This window comes from Coregonus clupeaformis, chromosome 21 (genome assembly GCF_020615455.1).
Source record: "Coregonus clupeaformis isolate EN_2021a chromosome 21, ASM2061545v1, whole genome shotgun sequence".
Classification (NCBI taxonomy): domain Eukaryota; kingdom Metazoa; phylum Chordata; class Actinopteri; order Salmoniformes; family Salmonidae; genus Coregonus; species Coregonus clupeaformis.
This window is the reverse complement of record NC_059212.1, coordinates 30635-50617: the sequence shown is the minus strand read 5'-3', so window position 1 is coordinate 50617 and position 19983 is coordinate 30635. Positions and strand designations below refer to the sequence as shown.

The following is a 19983-nucleotide window of genomic DNA, read 5'->3' as shown; positions in this document are numbered from 1 at the left end:
TGGTTCTCTATATTATTAGTGATTGAACAATTTATAGGCTCGCCTAGGTCTTCCTAATTTATGGTGACGTCTTATTATGAACCCCACTTTCTTGACGGTCTCTGCTGTTTTGACTAGCCTACTAGTACATCTGCAGCAGAAGGGGTCATTAGTGTGCGATGGTTAGGCATGCACATCAGGGTTTCCGTTTGGCGCTGGACAACGTGACGGCAAGATTTTTAAATTTACCGGACATCCATATGCATTGGGTGCGTAACGCATTAAGGCCTCCACCCACAGTGCTCAAAATCACATTCAGATTATTGTAATTCATTTTAACAGAATAGAAATTAGCCTTTAAAGTAGAACGATGTTCTTATACAAAACATGACAGATTTTTATTGAAAAGCAAAACATCCCTGCTGCAAATCATAATTGAATATCATAAAAAAATAAAAAATAAACATTTGGCTTAGAAGAACAAGTCGCCTACACAAATAAAATAAAACTTCAGTATAGTATAATTTGTGAACGACATGGCCTATAGGCTATTTGTATGAACATTTTAATACAAAAATAACGAAACACAGCTGTTTTCAAATACAATCTAGACCTCTCAAATACAATCCAGGCCTAATAAATAACAAAAAATGGCTGTCTACGAACACAAGGGCCAGCCTGTCATGGCTTGAAGGGATCCAGCTTTTGTCAAATTAATGTCCGATTTGACTTTTCGTAGCATGTTAGGACAATTTACGCAGCAGATTAGGAGAATTAACCTAGCAAGTTAGGAAAATTAGGTTAAGGTTAGTTAAAGGTTAAGGGTTAGGATTCACTACACTGAACAGAAATATAAACGCAACTTGTAAAGTGTTGGTCCCATGTTTCATGAGCTGAAATAAGAGATCCCAGAAATGGTCCATACGCTCAAAAAGCTTATTTCTCTCAAGTTTTGTGCACAAATTTGTTTACATCCCTTTTAGTAAGCATTTTCCTTTGCCAAGATTATCCATCCATCTGACAGGTGTGGCATATCAAGAAGCTGATTAAACAGCATGATCATTACACATGTGCACCTTGTGCTGGGGACAATAAATAAATAAAATGTGCAGTTTTGTCACACAACACAATACCGCAGAGATGTCTAAATTTTTGAGGGCGTGTGCAATTGGCATGTTGACTGCAGGAATGTCCACCAGAGCTGTTGCCAGAGAATTGAATGTTAATTTCTCTACCATAAGCAGCCTCCAACATCGTTTTAGATAATTCGCCATTACGTCCCACCGGCCTCACAACCGCAGACCACATGTATGCTGTCGTGTGGTCAAGCGGTTTGCTGATGTTAACGTTCTGAACGGATTGCCTCATGGTGACGGTGGGGTTATGGTATGGGCAGGCATAAGCTACGGACAACGAACACAGTTGCATTTTATCGATGGCAATTTGAATGCACAGAGATACCACGACGAGATCCATAGGCCCATTGTCGTTCCATTCATCCACCGCCATCACTTCATGTTTCAGCATGATAAAGCACAGCCCCATGACACAATTCCTGGAAGCTGAAAATGTCCCAGTTCTTCCATGGCCTGCATACTCACCAGACATGTCACCCATTGAGCATGTTTGGGATGCTCTGGATCGACATGTACGACAGCGTGTTCCAGTTCCCGCGAATATCCAGCAACTTCGCACAGCCATTGAAGAGGAGTGGGACAACATTCCACAGGCCGCAATCAACAGTCTCATCAATACTATACGAAGGAGATGTGTAGCGCTGCATGAGGCAAATGGTGGTCACCAGATACTGACAGGTTTTCTGATCCATGCCCCTACCTTTTTTTAAGGTATCCGTGACCAACAGATGTCTGTATTCCCAGTCATGTGAAATCCATAGGTTGGGGCCTAATTTATTTATTTCAATTTACTGATTTATTTATATGAACTGTAACTCAATAAAAATCTTTGAAATTGTTGCATGTTGCGTTTAATTTTTGTTCAGTATACAATGCAAAACAATTGAACTTTTGACATTAATTTGACAAAAGCTGGATGCCTTCTAGCCATGATTGGGCCGGTCCTCCCCACTCCCCATTCCCGCTGCTATTCAGCACCACAGCAGTGGAAAGAGGACAATCTAGGCGGCCACAAAATGAAGAAATTATAAAAACTGATGTTGGACAATCAAATTAAAATTCGTTAAGGCTGGTTCATTGAGAGAAATCTTATTTTACAGTGTTCCTGTGAAATGAGGCCCGCGCCATGCATTTATGAAAGCACTTGTTTCCAAAACTCGAATTATATCTCATTATTTTTAGAGTCTATTGAATGTTAATAAATGTTATATTTATTGTAATTTGAACTATCGTGGGGTCGTGACTCTTGTCATGTGTGATATACGTGGCTTATTGATAATAACTCTGTTTCCTACTATAGGCAGTTGGCTGCCTAGTGATTGTAACATTGTAATTCTTCTATGTGAACAGTTGGCAACAATGTTTCGTTTCCACGTGCTACGGAATAAGCTCAACTGAAATGCATCAATTGCGCATGATACATATCATTACTCTAGTCTATCAATCCATCCCAAATCTTTATACTATACATGACACAGGGGCAGCATATGATGATCTTGCCTCTAATTTACTTGCGTTTGTGGCGGACCTTGGCCTGCTCAAAGTAAGCCGCAGCTGTTGGGTAGTCAATGCTCTCCGACTCCTTGCAGCAGCTTGTGATGCATATCAACCTCGTTACTTTGTCCCGAAGGAGGCATGACCTTGAGGCCGTCTTTACTCTGTTTTGGAGAAATAAACCCCTCTCGGCGGGCACACTGGAAACGGGGTTAATCAATACAATCTTCGCCAATTTTGCCCAGTCTGTGTACACTTAGCTGAAGTCCCTTATGAGGACCGGGCATCTTAGCTGAAGTCCCTTATGAGAACCTCACGTCTAAGCTGAAGTCCCTTATGAGGACCTCACGTCTAAGCTGAAGTCCCTTATGAGGACCTCACGTCTAAGCTGAAGTCCCTTATGAGGACCTCACGTCTAAGCTGAAGTCCCTTATGAGGACCTCACGTCTTTTGTGTAAGTAAAAATAGAAACACACCCGACACTAATGTCCAAGCAGCTTGTGGATTTATTAGCCTATGAAGTATATTTGCCTTTGAAGTTGGAGCACATCGACTAGTATTTCCATCAATGAATAAAAAGCATTAATTTGCAATGGATTCTTTTTTTCTTCCGGACAATTTGTCCGGCAACGATTTTATTTATTGGCTTTTCATTTATTTTATCGGCTAAAAGCCGACATTTACCAGCTAACGGAAACCCTGCCGGGACAATACCAGTAACACTCGTTAGTATCTTGGCAAGGAAAAAAACCACTAAGCGGATTTAACTTCTTTAGGAAAACAGCCCTAATGTTGTCATTGAGTCATTTTCCAAGCTATTAGCACACAATATTTTACATAAAGCAGGTTTTTAAAGGACCAAAGAGTTTGGTCTACTTAGTGTTTTCATTTTCGCAAATGGAAAAAATATTGCGTTATCGTCACAGACCTAGTTCACGAGCTAAGATTGCTTGAAATATTTTTACCCTTGGAGAGTAATTGGTAGTTACAAGCAGATTGCATGTGTGGAACCTTGCCGATATCGTGGAACATTTTCACTCTCTCTTCTCTTGCTAAATTAATTGGTTGTTGGAACAGTGCGTTCACATCAAGACTCATGAAAAAGTGTAGAACCAATGTGTCCTCAGATGTCTTGTAGAGCGGTGGGGGCATGGAGGAAGTGGGATAGCAAACTCCCAAGGCAGGGATTACATTGCCCATCCTCCGACGTAGTTATTTTCACCTATTAATGACATTTGGGATGGAAGAGGTGGCACATCTCTCCACTGTTACAGCGGAAGTGACATTTTATTCCTTTGCCATTTCTATCACAAAGCTGGTACCAGACATGCTTTTCATGCAGTGTTATAACCTCGTGTTTTCAGTTTAAATCTGTCTGGTACTTTTTGACCTTGCTTGCCTAGACTTATTTGTTCTGTGACACACATTGTCTGCTGTCTTTTGCAAATCCACCCCATATGCCTGCTGGGGGAGTAGAGATCACAAGCCAGCATCCTCAAAAAAACTAAACCGAATGGCCAGGAAGCTCCCATCATCTCCTCCCAGACCTGTCCTAGATTAGGAAACATAAGGGTGGGGCACAAAAGTTGTTCTCCTCTCATCCCGATTTAGTTAGAGCTTTGCACCATTACTGGCAGAATATCCCGCCTGAGAGTGGCTGAAGGGGAAAGCTAATTTGTAGTGTGACACAAACTGCCAGATCATGTTTGGAGAGAGGGCGAGGGAGCAAGAGGAAGCTGGCAGAGTGGCATTCTCTGTCCTCAACGAAAATTTGATTTTAGGATCACTTTACACAAACCAGTCTGGGAGTTGAGTAATGAGTGGTTGAAATGGAATGGCCATGCTGGACGAGTGATGTCGATTTGATCGATGACAGTATATGGCACAAGAGTGTCTTTTTAAAAAACCCAGGTCAGCTATAATATTCACTAAGCCTAGAACAGTTAAGAAAGAATGCCACAGTTCCCTCACCTGACAAAGCCATCCATCCTATGGATGTTTGCCCCATCTCATCCCAGTGGCATAGTAGTCTGTTCTCTTAAAATGCAAATCACAGTATGTTGGCAGGAATCTGGGCCAATTTTATTGCTGAGAGGCTTTGAGGTTTAATTTTGCAGTAAATAAATGTATTAGTTTGGCATTTGAATGTGAAGGCATATTGCATGACAATAAAAAGTATCCACTTATCCCACATTCTGTGTATGAGACAAATAAATACATCTTACGTAACATTTTGATTTATTGTTGCTTTTGATTTTTGTTTGTCAGAAAAGCCAGCCATTTAATTTTAATTAGGCTACTTAACAGTAAGGGAACATTTTAATAATAGTTTCTTGCTACAGTAATATGGTTACTCCACTTACATTAATGTATTTTGCTGTTGTTGATATTGTTGTTAAAACATTTTCATGCTTGGACAGTCTAAGTCATGGGAATTGTACTGCTTTTTGGCAGTTGTTTTTGAAGTGGTTTTTTAATTTAGTCTAAATTTTCTAATTTATACAGAGCCACTGGAGATAACTGAAATCTGGAACCGTGTAGACAAATGTTATCTGGAGGATAGTGAACTTTCTCAACATTTTAATTGACAACTGTGCTCAACTCTCTCAATTAAAGCAGGAAGCACCAGTGACTCAGTCAGATGAGTGGTCAGATGAAGCAGATGCTAAGCTACAGGACTGTTTTGCTAGCACAGACTGGAATATGTTCCGGGATTCTTCCGATGGCATTGAGGAGTACACCACATCAGTCACTGGCTTTTTTTTTTTCATAATTTTTTTAATTTTGACCTCATTATTTTTTATATTTTTTTCTAGTTATTTTATTTGTATATTTTTTGTTTGTTATATATATTTTTTTTATTTCTTTTTTTTATATTTCTTTTTTCTTTTTTTCTCAACACTTTTTTTGTTGTTGTTTTATTCTTACTTTTTTTGTTTAAAATAAATGCACTGTTGGTTAAGGGCTGTAAGTAAGCATTTCACTGTAATGTCTGCACCTGTTGTATTCGGCGCATGTGACCAATAAAATTTGATTTGATTTGATTTGTACGTGCATACCCCAACCAGAAGCCATGGATTACAGGCAACATCCGCACTGAGCTAAAGGGTAGAGCTGCCGCTTTCACGGTGCAGGACTCTAACCCGGAAGCTTATTAGAAATCCAGCTAAGCCCTCAGACAAACCATCAAACATGCAAAGCGTCAGTACAGGACTAAGATTGAATCGTACTACACTGGCTCCGACGCTCATCGGATGTAGCAGGGCTTACAAACTATTACAGACTACAAAGGGAAGCACAGCCACGAGCTGCCCAGTGACACGAGCCTACCAGACGAGATAAATTACTTCAATGCTCGCCTCGAGGTAAGTAACACTGAAACATGCATGAGAGCATCAGCTGTTCCGGACGACTGTGTGATCACGCTCTTTAAACAGGTCAACATTCACAAGGCCGCAGGGCCAGACGGATTACCAGGACATGTACTCCGAGCTTGCGCTCACCAACTGGCAAGTGTCTTCACTGACATTTTCAACTCTCCCTGTCTGAGTCTGTAATACCAACATGTTTCAAGCAGACCACCATAGCCCCTGTGCCCAAGAACACTAAGGTAACCTGCCTAAATGACTACCGACCTGTAGCACTCACGTCTGTAGCCATGAAGTGCTTTAAAAGGCTGGTCATGGCTCACATCAACACCATTATCCCAGAAACCCTAGGCCCACTCCAATTTGCATACCACCCCAACAGATCCACAGATGATGCAATCTCTATTGCGCTCCACACTACCCTTTCACACCTGGACAAAAGGAACACCTATGTGAGAATGCTATTCATTGACTACAGCTCAGCGTTCAACACCATAGTGCCCTCAAAGCTCATCACTAAGCTAAGGACCCTGGGACTAAACACCTCCCTCTGCAACTGGATCCTGGACTTCCTGACGGGCCGCCCTCAGGTGGTAAGGGTAGGTAACAACACATCCGCCACGCTGATCCGCAACACTGGGGCCCCTCAGGGGTGCATGCTCAGTCCCCTCCTGTACTCCCTGTTCACCCATGACTGCATGGCCAGGCACGACTCCAACACCATCATTAAGTTTGCTGACGACACAACGGTGGTAGGCCTGATCACCGACAACGACGAGACAGCCTATAGGGAGGAGGGTCAGAGACTTGGCTGTGTGGTGCCAGGACAACAACCGCTCCCTCAACGTGATCAAGACAAAGGAGATGATTGTGGACTGAAAAGAAGAGGACCGAGCACGCCCCCATTCTCATCGACGGGGCTGTAGTGGAGCAGGTTGAGAGCTTCAAGTTCCTTGGTGTACACATCTCCAACAAACTTACATGGTCCAAGCACACCAAGACCGTTGTGAAGAGGGCATGACAAAACCTATATCCCCTAAAGAGACTGAAAAGATTTTGCATAGGTCCTCAGATCCTCAAAAGGTTCTACAGCTGCACTATTGAGAGCATCCTGACTGGTTGCATCACTGCCTGGTATGGCAACTGCTCGGCCTCCGACCGCGAAGCACTACAGAGGCTAGTGCGTACGGCCCAGTACATCACTGGGGCCAAGCTTCCTGCCATCCAGGACCTCTATACCAGGCAGTGGCAGAGGAACTCCAGCCACCCTAGTCATAGACTGTTCTCTCTGCTACCGCACGGCAAGCGGTACCGGAGCGCCAAGTCTAGGTCCAAGAGGCTTCTAAACAACTTCTACCCCCAAGCCATAAGACTCCTGAACATCTAATCAAATGGCTACCCAGACTATTTGCATTGCCCCCCCCCCCTTTATTTTACGCTGCTGCTACTCTCTGTTTATTATCTATGCATAGTCACTTTAATAACTCTACCTACATGTACATATTACCTCAATTACCTCAACTAACCGCACATTGCCACGGTACCGGTACACCCTGTATATACAGTGGGGGAAAAAATTATTTAGTCAGCCACCAATTGTGCAAGTTCTCCCACTTAAAAAGATGAGAGAGGCCTGTACTTTTCATCATAGGTACACATCAAATATGACAGACAAAATGAGAATTTTTTTTCCAGAAAATCACATTGTAGGATTTTTAATGAATTTATTTGCAAATTATGGCGGAAAATAAGTATTTGGTCAATAACAAAAGTTTCTCAATACTTTGTTATATACCCTTTGTTGGCAATGACACAGGTCAAACGTTTTCTGTAAGTCTTCACAAGGTTTTCACACACTGTTGCTGGTATTTTGGCCCATTCCTCCATGCAGATCTCCTCTAGAGCAGTGATGTTTTAGGGCTGTCGCTGGGCAACATGGACTTTCAACTCCCTCCAAAGATTTTCTATGGGGTTGAGATCTGGAGACTGGCTAGGCCACTCCAGGACCTTGAAATGCTTCTTACGAAGCCACTCCTTCGTTGCCCGGGCGGTGTGTTTGGGATCATTGTCATGCTGAAAGACCCAGCCACGTTTCATCTTCAATGCCCTTGCTGATGGAAGGAGGTTTTCACTCAAAATCTCACGATACATGGCCCCATTCATTCTTTCCTTTACACGGATCAGTCGTCCTGGTCCCTTTGCAGAAAAACAGCCCCAAAGCATGATGTTTCCACCCCCATGCTTCACAGTAGGTATGGTGTTCTTTGGATGCAACTCAGCATTCTTTGTCCTCCAAACACGACGAGTTGAGTTTTTACCAAAAAGTTCTATTTTGGTTTCATCTGACCATATGACATTCTCCCCAATCCTCTTCTGGATCATCCAAATGCACTCTAGCAAACTTCAGACGGGCCTGGACATGTACTGGCTTAAGCAGGGGGACACGTCTGGCACTGCAGGATTTGAGTCTCTGGCGGCGTAGTGTGTTACTGATGGTAGGCTTTGTTACTTTGGTCCCAGCTCTCTACAGGTCATTCACTAGGTCCCCCCGTGTGGTTCTGGGATTTTTGCTCACCGTTCTTGTGATCATTTTGACCCCACGGGGTGAGATCTTGCGTGGAGCCCCAGATCGAGGGAGATTATCAGTGGTCTTGTATGTCTTCCATTTCCTAATAATTGCTCCCACAGTTGATTTCTTCAAACCAAGCTGCTTACCTATTGCAGATTCAGTCTTCCCAGCCTGGTGCAGGTCTACAATTTTGTTTCTTGTGTCCTTTGACAGCTCTTTGGTCTTGGCCATAGTGGAGTTTGGAGTGTGACTGTTTGAGGTTGTGGACAGGTGTCTTTTATACTGATAACAAGTTCAAACAGGTTCCATTAATACAGGTAACGAGTGGAGGACAGAGGAGCCTTAAAGAAGAAGTTACAGGTCTGTGAGAGCCAGAAATCTTGCTTGTTTGTAGGTGACCAAATACTTATTTTCCACCATAATTTGCAAATAAATTCATTAAAAATCCTACAATGTGATTTACTGGATTTGTTTTTCTCAATTTGTCTGTCATAGTTGACGTGTACCTATGATGAAAATTACATGCCTCTCTCATCTTTTTAAGTGGGAGAACTTGCACAATTGGTGGCTGACTAAATACTTTTTTTCCCCACTGTAGCCTCGCTATTGTTATTTTACTGCTGCTCTTTAATTATTTGTTACTTTTATTTCATTTTTTTTTAGGTATTCTTTCTTAAAACTGCATTGTTGGTTATGGGCTTGTAAGTAACCATTTCACTGTAAGGTCTACACCTGTTGTATTCGGCACATGTGACAATTAATGATTTTTGATTTGATTCTCATACATTGCATACAGTGTACCCTATACAAGTGAAGTGTATTTGTTTGTGAAAGCACAAATGAACGTACACAAGTCGCTGCTTCACTTGGTATGCGTGGCATGCCCACTCTGTCCATTTAGCTGTGCTAGACAGATTGAGCTCATAAAGCTGTCACAAAGGAGAAAACAGGGTCTGCCCCCAAGGCCCCGGCCCTACATTGCTACTTCTTCACTGCTTTACTTAATTAAAATGGCCCAGCTTAAATCTTCCCTGCAAGCAGCTGTGATCACCCCTTGCTTGAATGGGCCATACACTATGCACGGGGTCTACCCCTCCCTCACCAGCCATCACCATGGTCCTCACTGGACCCAAGTAGACCCACTGGTATTGGTTCCATGACAGACATCCTTGGGCTAGGTTATTGGAAGGAGAGCTCTGCTCCCTCAACCAAGGTGTAGGCAGGGGATAACCAGCTAGAGGAACTGGAGCATGGTCTGCTAGCAGCTAACTGATGATATTCCTCTACTGCCTACTGTATGTGACCCATTTGTTCGCTTGACACAGCTTGCCATAAGGGTACCCTTTCTTTGTAAAAAAAAAAGGCAAAAAAAAGTTTACTGCCGATTTTCTATTTTAGAAAATATGTTTTTGTTGTTTTTGTTGAATGCCTAATACAGTATCAATTGCATGGCATTGCCAATGCGCTTGTGTATAGTTTCCCCTCTAAAAATGGAATGCATTTCATTTAGCCTATTTCCATCAATACATCAAGTAGTCAGTATAGTCATTACCAGTATTACTTCCCTTCTCCTTACAGTATCTCAACGCTAGGAGGGGAGTTATGTGTTAATATAGCCACTGCGCTCAGCCTTCTTTGAGAAATGACTTAATCATGTTTTTGATCTCTCCTCTAGGGAGACAGGAAGGGATTATGCTGGGTGTTGGAATGTAACATTAAGATCAATGCCAAAATAAATAATCAATAGATTAAAAAAAATTAAAATTAAGAGTCATTTGCCTTTCTCAAGTCTAACTTTCGGGTAAATATTTTGAACAGACTGAAATTAGCATTTGTTTTCATAGCAGTGCTGTTAATTGGAAGTGGGAACTATTCTATCTTTTTTTTTTTTACAGGTGCAGCAGTCTGAGACATACTAGATATGTAAATTAGCAATATACTATGTCAATGCAGTGTGGACTAGCTTAGGACTTAGTTGAGAGTGTGAGTAATATTGCCTTTTTTGTTAACAAGCATTAATCCCCACTGTCTGAGAGCAACAACAAAAATATGACTGAATGCTAATCTGTCAACCTTTCTTCTCCTTGCGTTCTCCCTCCAAGCTTCTGAGACATTCACCTGTTTACAAAGTGACCTCTTTGTATAGTTGATGTGCACCAGACATGTACACAGTAGGAGAAACTGAAAGCTCACATCTGTCTGTCTCCTCTCCTCCTGCCACTGCAGCTTCTGTCAACGTGCTGGTGCAAAACTGCAAGATCTACAATGATGCCAGCTGTGACATCTCTGCAGACGGGCAGCTCCTGGCCGTGTTCATACCCAGCAGCCAGCGGGGCTTCCCAGACGAGGGCATCCTGGCCGTCTACTCTCTGGCGCCTCACAACCTGGGAGAGATGCTCTACTCCAAGAGATTCGGTAAGTCATTGTCTCTCTAAAGCACGTGTCAAACTCATTCTACGGAGGGCCGAGTGTCTGCGGGTTTTCGCTCCTCCCTTGTAATTGATTGAAATGTAAAGGAAAAACCAAAACCCAGCAGACAGCAGGCCCTCCATGTAATGAGTTTGACACAACTGCTCTAAAGTAACATGGTGGCCCATAATAGTCCATGAGCTAATCCCCCAAATTTGGGCCATCAGGCTCACTTGGGTTGACAATGTCTCATAGTGATTTTTTTTGAAGATCTGTGTCCCTAGAGATAGAACATGTGTGATAGCAGTGTAGCAATGGTAACTTTCTGTGTTATCACTCTTTATTTCATCCCTCCATCCTATTCATTTTTCCCATAGGGATTTTACCCCATGACAGTCAGTATACAAGTTAATACCCTTCAATCATAGACAGCTGTGAATCTAAGCTTTCCAATCAGAAGCATTTTCATGTCAGAATTACCTGTATAAATGGCTTTAAAAAGGAAACTTTGTTTGACAAGGGGTTTTAAAATGGCACCTGACCACACGACTGAACAGTAGTCCAGGTGCGACAAAACTAGGGCCTGTAGGAGTGGCAATATTGTCCGTTATTATCCTCAGTAATTTTCCATCCAAGTTGTCAGACCGGATGTCATTGTTGATTGAAAATAAAACTTTTTTCACTCTTCCACACTTATTTTACAGAAATCAAAATTACAATGCTTGTCTTTCATAATTTGGTCAGATATACTTGGATGTGTAGTGTCAGCGTTTGTTGCTGGCATGTCATGCCTAAGTTTGCTTATCTTGCCAATGAAAAAATCATTAAAGTAGTTGATAATATCAGTGGGTTTTGTGATGAATGAGCCATCTGATTCAATGAATGACGGATCGGAGTTTGCCTTTTTGCCCAACATTTCATTTAAGGTGCTCCAAAGGTTTTTACTATAATTATTTGTCAATTATCTTTGTTTCATAGTGTAGTTTCTTCTTTTTATTCAGTTTAGTCACATGATTTCTCAATTTGCAGTACGTTTGCCAATCGGTTGTGCAGCCATACCTATTTGCCATCTCTTTTGCCTCATCCCTCTCAACCATAAAATGTTTATATTCCTCATCAATCCACGGGATTTAACCGTTTTTAGTCATTTTCTTAATGGGTGCATGCTTATTAGTAACTGGGATAAGCAATTTCATAAATGTGTCAAGTGCAGCGTCTGGTTGCTCGTCATTACAAACCACGGACCAACAAATATTATTCACATCAACAACATAGGAATCACTACAAAACCTATTGTATGACCTCTTATACACAATATTAGGCCAGCCTTTGGAACTTTGGTTTTCCTAGATATGGCTACTATATTGGGATCAATACATGTTGATGATTTAATTCCTGTACTGTTTGTAACTAGCCTGGTAGGTTGATTTGATAACCTGAACCAGGTTGCAGGCACTGGTTACAGTTTGAAGCTTTCTCTTAAGTGGGCAGACTGATGAAAGCCAGTCAATATTTAAATCACCCAGAAAGTTACCTCTCTATTGATATCACATATATTATCAAGCATTTCACACGTTATCCAGATACTGACTGTTAGCACTTGGTGGTCTATAGCAGCTTCCCACCAAAATGGGCTTTAGGTGAGGCAGATTAACCTGTAGCCATATTACTTCAACAGTATTTAATATGAGATCCTCTCTAAGCTTTACAGGAATGTGGTTCTGAATATATACCGCAACACCGCCCCCATTGGCATTTGTCTTTTCTGTAAATGTTATAACCTTGTATTGCTACCACTGTATCATCAAAGGTATTATCTAAGTGAGTTTCAGAGATTGTCAGAATATGAATGTCATCTGTTATTGATTTCATGAACCTTGCTTCTTAAGCTACAAATAACGTGGGTTATTTTGTAACACTTTTCTGGGACGCTTGAGTATTTTTCTTGCTTTACTGGGAAGCTTAGCAGAGGTAGACATACTCTGGTTATTTTTATTAGTGCAGGCTGAGCTGCACACGGTGGACTTCCTGTTAGGGCACACCACCTCAGTGCTAACAGTATTACTCGGTTTCATAGGCATATGATTACTGCATACAATAGCTGTAGGATCAACCAACTTTGAAAGCATCCATGACTATTCACATGTACATGTCCATTTTACATTTTTGAAGATGAAATATTGCAATTATTGATCATAACATCTTCAGAAATCAGCGATTCAAACAGCTTTTTGGGCACTTTCTTACCACAATTATGTGAATAATTTAACATCTGGCCCATGTGGTTGTGTACTGTACATAACTATGAAAATATTTGGAAATACTACAATTGTATTTCATACAGGTATGGTCATATGAAATTGTGCAATAACACCCCATTGAGTTGTTTGGCGCCATATTGGAAAAAGGCTTCTGTGGGGCTAATGTGTGAATTCTGTGATGGCCCTGTATCTACAAATCTTCTAGCTATGTGTGTGCAATTTGGTGCCTCTTTCACCAAAGTTACAATCCAAAAACATAGCTGCCCCGTTACATTGAATTCTTTGGCTAAGCTTCCAACATTCCATGACCTACTTGTCAAACTAATTTTTAAATGTATTAGGATTTCCTTTTTAAAGCCATTTATACAGGTAATTCTCATACAGTGCCTTCAGAAAGTATTCACACCCTTTTGACTTTTTCCACATTTTGTTGTGTTACAGCCTGAATTTAAAATGGATGAATTGAGATTTTGTGTCACAGGCCTACACACAATACCCCATAATGTCAGTGGAATTATGTTATTAATTTCATTAAAAATGAAAAGCTGAAATGTTTCTAGTCAATAGGTATTCAACCCCTTTGTTATGCAAGCCTACAGTATTCAGACCCGTTGACGTTACAGCCTTATTCTAAAATTGATTAAATTGTTTTTTCCCCTCCTCAATCTATACACAATACCCCATAATGACAAAGCGAAAACAGGTTTTTATGAATTTTTGCAAATGTATTAAACATAAAAACAGATAGTATTCAGACCCTTTGCTATGAGACTCGAAATTGAGCTCAGGTGCATCCTGTTTTCATTGATCATCCTATATGTTTCTACAACTTGATTGGAGTCCACCTGTGGTAAATTCAATTGATTGGACATGATTTGGAAAGGCACACACCTGTTTATATAAGGTCCCACAGTTGACAGTGCATGTCAGAGCAAAAACCAAGCCATGAGGTTGAATGAATTGTCCATAGATCTCCGAGACAGGATTGTGTTGAGGCACAGATATGGGGAAGAGTACAAAAAAATGTCTGCAGCATTGAAGGTCGCCAAGAACACAGTGGCCTCCATCATTCTTAAATGGAAGAAGTTTGGAACCACCAAGACTCTTCCTAGAGCTGGCCACCCGGCCAAACTGAGCAAATGGGGGAGAAGGGCCTTGGTCAGGAAAGTGACCAACAGCCCGATGGTCACTCTGACAGAGCTCCAGAGTTCCTCTGTGGAGATGGGAGAACCTTCCAGAAGAACAACCATCTCTGCAGCACTCCACCAAACAGGCCTTTATGGTAGAGTGGTTAGACGGAAGCCACTCCTCAGTAAAAGGCACATGCCAGCCCGCTTGGAGTTTGCCAAATGGCACCTAAAGCACTCTCAGACCATGAGAAACAAGATTCTCTGGTATGATGAAACCAAGGTTGAACTCTTTTGCCTGAATGCCAAGCGTCACGTCTGGAGGAAACCTGGCACCATCCCTACGGTGAAGCATGGTGGTGGCAGCATCATGCTGTGGGGATGTTTTTCAGCGGCTGGGACTGGGAGACTAGTCAGGATCGAGGGAAAGAGGAATGGAGCAAAGTACAGAGAGATCCTTGATAGCGCTCAAGACCTCAGACTGGGGCGAAGGTTCACCTTCCAACAGGACAAAGACCCTAAGCGCACAGCCAAGACAATGCAGGAGTGGCTTCGGGACAAGTCTAAAAACCAGTTTTTTTGCTTTGTCATTATGGGGTGTTGTGTGTAGATTGATGAGGGAATAAAATGATTTAATCCATTTTAGAATTAGGCTGTAATGTAGCATAATTTGGAAAAAAGTAAAGGGGTCTGAATACTTTCTGAATACACTGTAAATCAATTCAGGAGTAAGAATGTGCTTAGCAAATAACATAAGTTGCATGGACTGACTCTGTGTGCAATAATAGTGTTTAACATACAATTATCTCTAAGTTCCCTCATTCGAGCAGTGAATTTAAACACAGATTCAACCACAAAGACCAGGGAGGTTTTCCAATGCCTCGCAAAGAAGAGCACCTATTGATATATAAAAGCAGACATATCCCTTTGAGCATGGTGAAGTTATTAATTACACTTTGGATGTTGTATCAATACACCCAGTCACTACAAAGATACAGGCGTCCTTCCTAACTCCATTGTCGGAGAGGAAAGAAACCACTCAGAGATTTCACCATGAGGCCAATGGTGACTTTAAAACAGTTACGGTTTAATGGCTCTGATAGGAGAAACAAGAGAATGGATCAACAACATTGTAGTTGCTCCACAATACTAACTTCATTGACAGAGTGAAAATAAGGAAGCCTGTACAGATGAAACATATTCCAAAACATGCATCCTGTTTGCAATAAGGCACTAAAGTAATACTTGGCAAAGAAATTAACTTTATGTCCTGAATTCAAAGCGTTATGTTTGGGGCAAATACAACACATCACGGAGTACCACTCTTCATATTTTCAAGCATGGTGGTGGCTGCATCATGTTATGGATATGCTTGTCATCAGCAAGGACTGGGGAGTTTTTTTAGGATCAAAAGAAACGGAATAGAGGTAAGCACAGGCAAAATCCTAGGGGAAAACCTGGTTCAGTCCGCTTTCCAACAGACCCTGGGAAACAAATGTATCTTTCAGCAGGACCATAACCTAAAACACAAGGCCAAATATACACTGGAGTTGCTTACCAGGACGACATTGAATGTTCCTGAGTGGCCTAGTTACAGTTTTGGCTTAAATTGGCTTGAAAATCTATGGCAAGACTTGAAAATGGCTGTCTAGCAATGATCAACAACCAACTTGACAGAGCTTGAAGAATTTTTAAAAGAATGTGTAAATATTGTACAATCCAGGTGTGCAAAGCTCTTAGAGACTTACCCAAAAAGATTCAATCAATCAATCAATCACATGTATTTATAAAGCCCTTTTTACATCAGCAGATGTCACAAAGTGATATACAGAAACCCAGCCTAAAACCCCAAACAGCAAGCAATGCAGATGTAGAAGCTGTAATCGCTTGTGTATTGACTCATGGGTGTGAATACTTATGTAAATTAGATTTCTGTATTTAATTTTCAATAAAAGTGCAAACATTTTGTGTAGATGCGAGGGGGAAAAAACATTTTAATCTATTTTGAATTCAGGCTGTAACACAACAAAAATGTGGAAATTCAAGGGCTATCAATACTTTCTGAAGGCACTGTATGTACCCTGGAGATCAGAGGTATTTTGACCTGAACATTCGAAAATGTTTCTGACGGATGGCTGTGAATCTAAGCTTTCCAATGATAAATGATGAAAGGGTATAAGTGAGCAATAACTTGTTGTATACTGCCATTGTTTGTCCTAGGGAAATATTATGGGATGGAGGGATGAAAGAGAGTCATAACACACACTGCTCTCGCACTTTTTCCAACCGTAGGGACATAGACCTTCAAAAAAATCACTATGCGACATTGTCAATCAAAGTGAACCCGACCGACCCCCCCCTCCCCTGGCACATGGACTTTAAGGAGTGCTTCGAAAATATATGTTCTGTGCTGTCATTCAGTGGTGTCAATACAATCTTAGAGATTGAATCTTTAAAGTCCATTTTCAGCAGTATTGTTTTAGTATATTAATTAAGGTGTATTAAGCATGAAGATTGATAAAGGTAAATTAAAGCTTTAAATAGGCAACAGGTAAGTAGATATGGGAATGTGGGAGGCCTACTTAATTAGCTAGTCATAAATGCAAAACAAATTATTTAGAGCAAGTCTGGTCCCAAAGTAGCTGTGAATACAGTAATTTATAGTTTGTACTACTCTCGCGAGCAGTACAAACACTTACCAGTCCTTAAGACTAGGCAATAGCTTAATCAAGTACACAAATATACCTTTTTAGGTTTTTAGCAGGTGCAGGCTGCATTCAACAGAGAGGGACTCTCCAGATTCCTAACTGGATAATAGTATCGGCTTCCAAATGGTTGCCTTTAATGAGTGAGTTTGTTTTACTGTATGTTTCTCAAGTGGGAACAAACATTCAACTGTCGTCAAAAACCATTTAAAACCATTAATTAAGAAATACTTCACCGGTTTGTTAAGAAATTAAACTGACTTGCATTAGCCTGCTTGTACAGTAGCATGCATCAATCTAAGGCATCAGAGAAGGCAGGACAGTTTAATTGAATGGTTCCTGTTGTCTGTTATTTATAGCTGCTGTGTCAATAGGTATTCAGAATGCAATCCCAATTATCTATAAAGCAATTTACAGTATGGAGTGTTTTTAGGCCCTCAAGTAAAACCATGACAGAAGGTGTTCAATATTTGCTTTAAGTTTAAATGCCAAGCTCATCCATGCTCAACATAAAGTAGCCTAACCATCTCTTCTTTGTCTAGGTCCTAATGCCATCTCTGTCAGCCTGTCCCCGATGGGCCACTACGTGATGGTGGGCTTGGCCTCCCGCAGGATCCTTCTCCATCACACCACAGACCACATTGTAGCACAAGTGTTCCGCCTGCAGCAGCCCCATGGTGGAGAGACTTCCATGAGGGTGAGTTTGGCCAACGTTAACCAGGAACAACAATGTATTATGCCATTTTATTTCTGCTTTCGTCAAAGCATCTTGATTCAGGTTTATTTGCATTGAACTTGAGAATGCCAGCAAGAACCTATACCCAAATCATCTGTAAGCATCCTCTGGGTGACAGTAACAAAATGAAACCTCCCACATCTGGAGGTAAAGGAGATTGTAAATGATGAGCTTCTTCTGGCTGGCAAAGAGTACGACTCTTTATAAATAGCTACATTAACTCCATCATTCTTGGGGGATGAACAATTATCTCCATTATCCCCATTATCTCTAAGCAACTGAGGAGGAACGTGAGACACAGATATTACAATTCAGTAGCTCAATAATACCCTCGCAGCTCCAGCCCTCTCACAATGGCCTGCCAGATTAGCAACCCCAAACAAACAAACCAAGGCTGGCAGAGCCTGCATTAACTCTACTTTAACTGGATTCTGAAGGTACCAAACATCTTTATTGATCTGCTTTAGAATGTATTTGCTCCAACAAGATGGGCATAGAAAATGGGCTTACAATCAATGAGAGGATTTTCAAATGCCGCCAGGTGCTGGCTCTAGCCTTTTATATCCCAGCAGTGTAATGGAGAAACCTCTCTGACAGAGGATGCTAGACCCCAAGTAGAATCATGGTTATGCAGATCTCATTTAGTCTTTCATCTACCCCTGGAGCTCTCATGGCCCTTTGGCAGACCACAGTACAGTGTGTTCCCTTTCCTCTTTCAGAGGAAGGTGTCTGCTGATACGGTCTTGATGATCTTTGAGCACTGTGAAACATTTCATTCTCCCTTTTGAATGAGTTTTTTTAAGAGAAGACCATTTTTTATAACCATGATTACCGTTTTAGAGAATCTATCACACCGTTTACACAATTTCACAATGTGCCACACTTAACTAGTAGTGAAGGGTCTTTGAAAGTGTTCTGTGTTTGGTGGCTCAGTATGTGACCCTGTTTTGGCTGTACATGTATCAGAATGTAGCAGGGGTTGTGGGAGGTGGTGTGTGAAGGATGAGGGGTAAAGTGTTTATGATTCAGGGCTTGGAGCCGGGGGTCCGTCTGTGACATCCCAGTGACCCAGAACACAGCCCAGTGTCCCATGGCCACCTCAGAGCCAGCCCTCAGAGGGCCTGATGGAAGCAGGACCCACTGCCTGGGCAGCCTCTGATGACTTGGCTGGGTAAACAACACCAGGGTGCCACTTTGATGTTGTCTTTCTGTCTCTCCTTCTGCCTCTTGCTGTTTGTGTGACTGTTTTCAGTCCCTTCCCATTTTTGAAGATGCCCTGGCAACTAGGCTATATGATAATTGAGATGACATTTTTACTTTTCGGGGGGGGGGGGGTTAGCAGCACCAGTGACTCTACTAACTCCAAACTTCTCACATTGCCAGTGTTGAAATTGTTGTGACATACGTTTTCTAATTGAACATGGTCTGAAGAGAGTCGTAATTAACCAAATCGAATTGAACAAATTGTGAATGTTATTTTTGTTTTTAAAGCTGCCGCATGGTGCATAAAATCCTGTGATTTGGCTTGAAACTAAGAGGCGTTTTGCGCAAAGTGTTATTGTCTCACGTTAATAACTTGTTTTTTGTTCCTATCAAAATGGAAATGATGACTCTTACATATCAAAGCAAAAGGGGAATGTGTTAGATATGCTCTGAATTTGTAAGTTGAACATTTTGCATTCTGTGCAAGTACATCTGACACACCGCCCAAGTTCTGGCAGAGTAGACAGTCCAGTTCTGACAGCTCTCATGCAGATCCCCAATTTTGCTGTCTTGCTCCTACGTTTGGAGATGAATTAAACAGCCTTTTCCCCCTCTCCTTTGTTCTTGAAAAAGTTATTTCTCCCTACTTTGTCTCAGAGTGGTGTAAACTGTATGCCGACGTAGACAGACAGGCATATGTGGTCATCCCTCTTCGCTTCACAGGGTACGAGGCAGGAAGTAGTACTCATGTCAGTCACCTGATATGGTTGTCATAGCAGCAGTTTTGGCTAGTCATATTGAGAAGTGGCGTGACAAGCCCAGGGGAATGTTCTTAAATGAGCACTCCAACAACGTCTCTCCTTAACTTGATTAATTGAGGGAACAGCCAGCTGTTAAGACAGGGAACAGCTCTATACTTTCTGACAAGGCAGACTCAGCAACACTAATCAGCACTTCAACAGACAGACTAAAGTTCTAACATTGTTCTGCTATTCC

General features: G+C 41.6%; 1 protein-coding gene across 6 annotated transcripts in view; it reads left to right on the top strand.

The window, feature by feature from the left end:
• The window catches only part of LOC123481595 (activating molecule in BECN1-regulated autophagy protein 1-like), an 82325-nt gene that overhangs the window by 38500 nt on the left and 23842 nt on the right, over positions 1-19983 (top strand). For all 6 annotated transcript variants that reach the window (XM_045206133.1, XM_045206131.1, XM_045206132.1 and 3 more), the window contains 2 exons: positions 10773-10961; positions 17591-17745. In XM_045206133.1, coding sequence (XP_045062068.1) covers positions 10773-10961; positions 17591-17745 — 344 coding nt within the window. The remainder of the gene's footprint in view (positions 1-10772; positions 10962-17590; positions 17746-19983) is intronic.